Genomic DNA, 2497 nt, shown 5'->3' on the forward strand with positions numbered 1-2497 from the left:
GAGAGAGAGGCACGTGCCAGGGCGGTTGTAAAATGATTAACTTTAGGGGATTTAAAGGTTAGTGCACCACGTCGAGGGCAGGTAATTTCGACTCACGTTGGTGTAAGAAGCTTGGGTGAGAATATTGAGAGTGAGTTACTATTTCATAATAATGATGGATGGAATTTCGAATGTTAAGTATATTTGCTACTTTACAAAATTATCTTTAGTATTTTTACCTGCCATCTCTCACTCCAGTAAAACCAGACATGGAAAAGTTGAAAATTGAACTCGACCGGATTTGAAATAGAAGAACGAAGATCAGCAAGGACAACTAACATTTGGAGGCATTTCTCAAATTTTCATCACAAAAAAATAACAACACACGGAGAAATTTGTTTTTTTTTTAAATAATTCATTTATTAAACTTTACTCTGTAAAAACAATCAGTCCTTTGAATTCAACTTAAGCTACTAATGTTGGGGGCAGGTATTGCTTGTTCTCCTTACGTAATAGGTTCCTACAAACTAAGGACATCACAATTATTTTGTTGTTTTGTTTTTTTCTCGAATTTTTAATCTTCTGCAGCTACTGACACATATATTAATCAACTCTACACAGTTTTGTTAGTATCTGCTAGAAAGCTGTATTGCTAAAAATGCGTAATCTCTCACATAAATATCGGGGGCTTAAACTCTAGCAACTTGGTTCGAGGTCAAATGGCTCCAGCCGATCCCCGAGGGATGCCCTCTGGCGATCGCAGTCGAATGGAAAAAATATTGCAAATAAAGAAGAAGAAAAAACTGTCTAATAAATACTATCCTAACCTGCGCTCCACACAAGTGCGAAGGGCATATTTGGTGGCCAGCACGGTGATCCCGGATCAAACCCCGGAACACCTCTTAACCCAGCATCATGTCTTCCGACGGCTGGTGCTGCGGCATGCCGTGAGCCGTCGGCATCTGGTGATGGTGGTGGTACGCGTTGGCCGGCAGGATGTACGATGGTGGCGAAGGTAACTTGTACATCAGAGCCGGGTGCATTCCGTACGGTGAGCCGGCGTTCATGGCGGCGGCGGCTGCGGCCGCTTGGTGATGCGCAGCCACGACGTACTCGTTGAAGGCGGCCTGCTGCTGGGCGGCTGCGGCGGCCTGGATGTGATGGGTCAGGTGAAGCGATGCCCGAAGCTGTTCCAGGTGCTGCGGGTTCGGGGCGACTGCGGTGGCCGTGGACGGGTAGTCCTCGGAATCTGACGAGGAGCACTCTTCTTTGCTGTCCGAGTCGTCCCCGAGCAGACTCTCGATGTTGAAGGGTAGCTTTGGCTTGGTAACTGAAGTCGTGCTGGACGCAATCACCGGCTGGAACCCGGCGGTCAGAGCGGCAGGTTGGGGCTGTTCCGGAGACTGACTGGTGGCTCGTAGCGCCTCCGGCGGTGACTGAGGGGGCGAAATCGGCGTGTACAGCATGTTCGGGTTGATGTTCTCTGGCATGCCAGCCGCGTACGCGTACGGGTCGTGGAACTGTGCCGTACCCTGGGACATGAAGAAGCGGTTCATGTTGGCCAGCGCGATGAACTCCTCGTTGAGGCTCTCCTTGTCGCTGTCGTGCAGCTTGAAACGCTTGCGCCGACGGAGCAGCGATCCGTTCTGGAACATGTCGAAGGCCTTCGGGTGCAGCGTCCAGTAGGCGCCCTTTCCAGGCCTGTCCGGGCGGCGCGGAACCTTGATGAAGCAATCGTTGAAGCTGAGGTTGTGCCTCAGTGAGTTCTGCCAGCGCTGGGTATTGTTACGGTAGTACGGAAACCGGTCCGTAATGTACTTGTAGATATCGTTCAGACACAGCATCTTCTCCGGCGAACTCCAGATCGCCATCGCCGTCAGCGAGATGTACGAGTACGGCGGCTTCTGGTCACCGTACGATTCACGTGATGGCCGCGGCATGATGCACTGTTACTGTTCGCACACAAGTCCCAAAAACTTTCACTTTGCGCGCTCACTTTCAACTTCCGCTGTTTGTATTACAACCAGCAATTAGCACTCACTAACGCTCACGCTATCAATAACCAATCAATAAATCGAATATTTCCTTCGAAGAGAGCACGATGCGTTCGAAACTCTTGCTCGATTGAGACTGATGGAAAAAATCTCCAGCCAACAGGAGGTGAGCGTAAAAAACGACCGGCGCTCGCTCTCAACCCATCAGCCGCAGCACTCTCAAGCACATCGCTCCATCCCGCTTCCTCTGCCGCAGTTCAGGCGACCCATGCCGGCCTGCACCCGAAAGAGACGGACTGCGTTGCCTGAGCGCACTCTACCTGCTCATTCACAAAAACGAACGAGAAGGAGCGATACTCACCAACACACACTTGCCAGGCCCAACCTGGGTAAGCGTGTGTGCGAAGTAAAATGGGTTCTAGTGCTCAAAGAGAGTGTGCCCCTTTCTGTTGTGTGCTGGTTGCGCTACGCCACCATTTGTTGGAGTGAGAGCGAATGATCGCGCAATGGGCGTGGTCAACGCG

At 50.9% G+C, this 2497-nt stretch overlaps 1 protein-coding gene across 1 annotated transcript; it reads right to left on the minus strand.

Annotated features, from left to right (window-relative positions):
* Positions 1–377: 377 nt before the first annotated feature.
* LOC120417084 (fork head domain-containing protein FD4-like) lies at positions 378–2120 on the minus strand. Its single transcript, XM_039579064.2, has one exon. It carries the CDS (start codon positions 1917–1919, stop codon positions 882–884), a length of 1038 nt encoding a protein of 345 aa, XP_039434998.1. The 5' UTR covers positions 1920–2120; the 3' UTR covers positions 378–881.
* Positions 2121–2497: the final 377 nt, after the last annotated feature.

Source organism: Culex pipiens, chromosome 1, assembly GCF_016801865.2.
Source record: "Culex pipiens pallens isolate TS chromosome 1, TS_CPP_V2, whole genome shotgun sequence".
In the NCBI taxonomy this organism is placed as follows: Eukaryota; Metazoa; Arthropoda; class Insecta; order Diptera; family Culicidae; genus Culex; species Culex pipiens.

What these genes read in the sequence shown, in the direction of transcription:
- LOC120417084 (XM_039579064.2), bottom strand. Translation starts at nt 1,919, where the DNA reads ATGCCGCGGCCATCACGTGAATCGTACGGTGACCAGAAGCCGCCGTAC.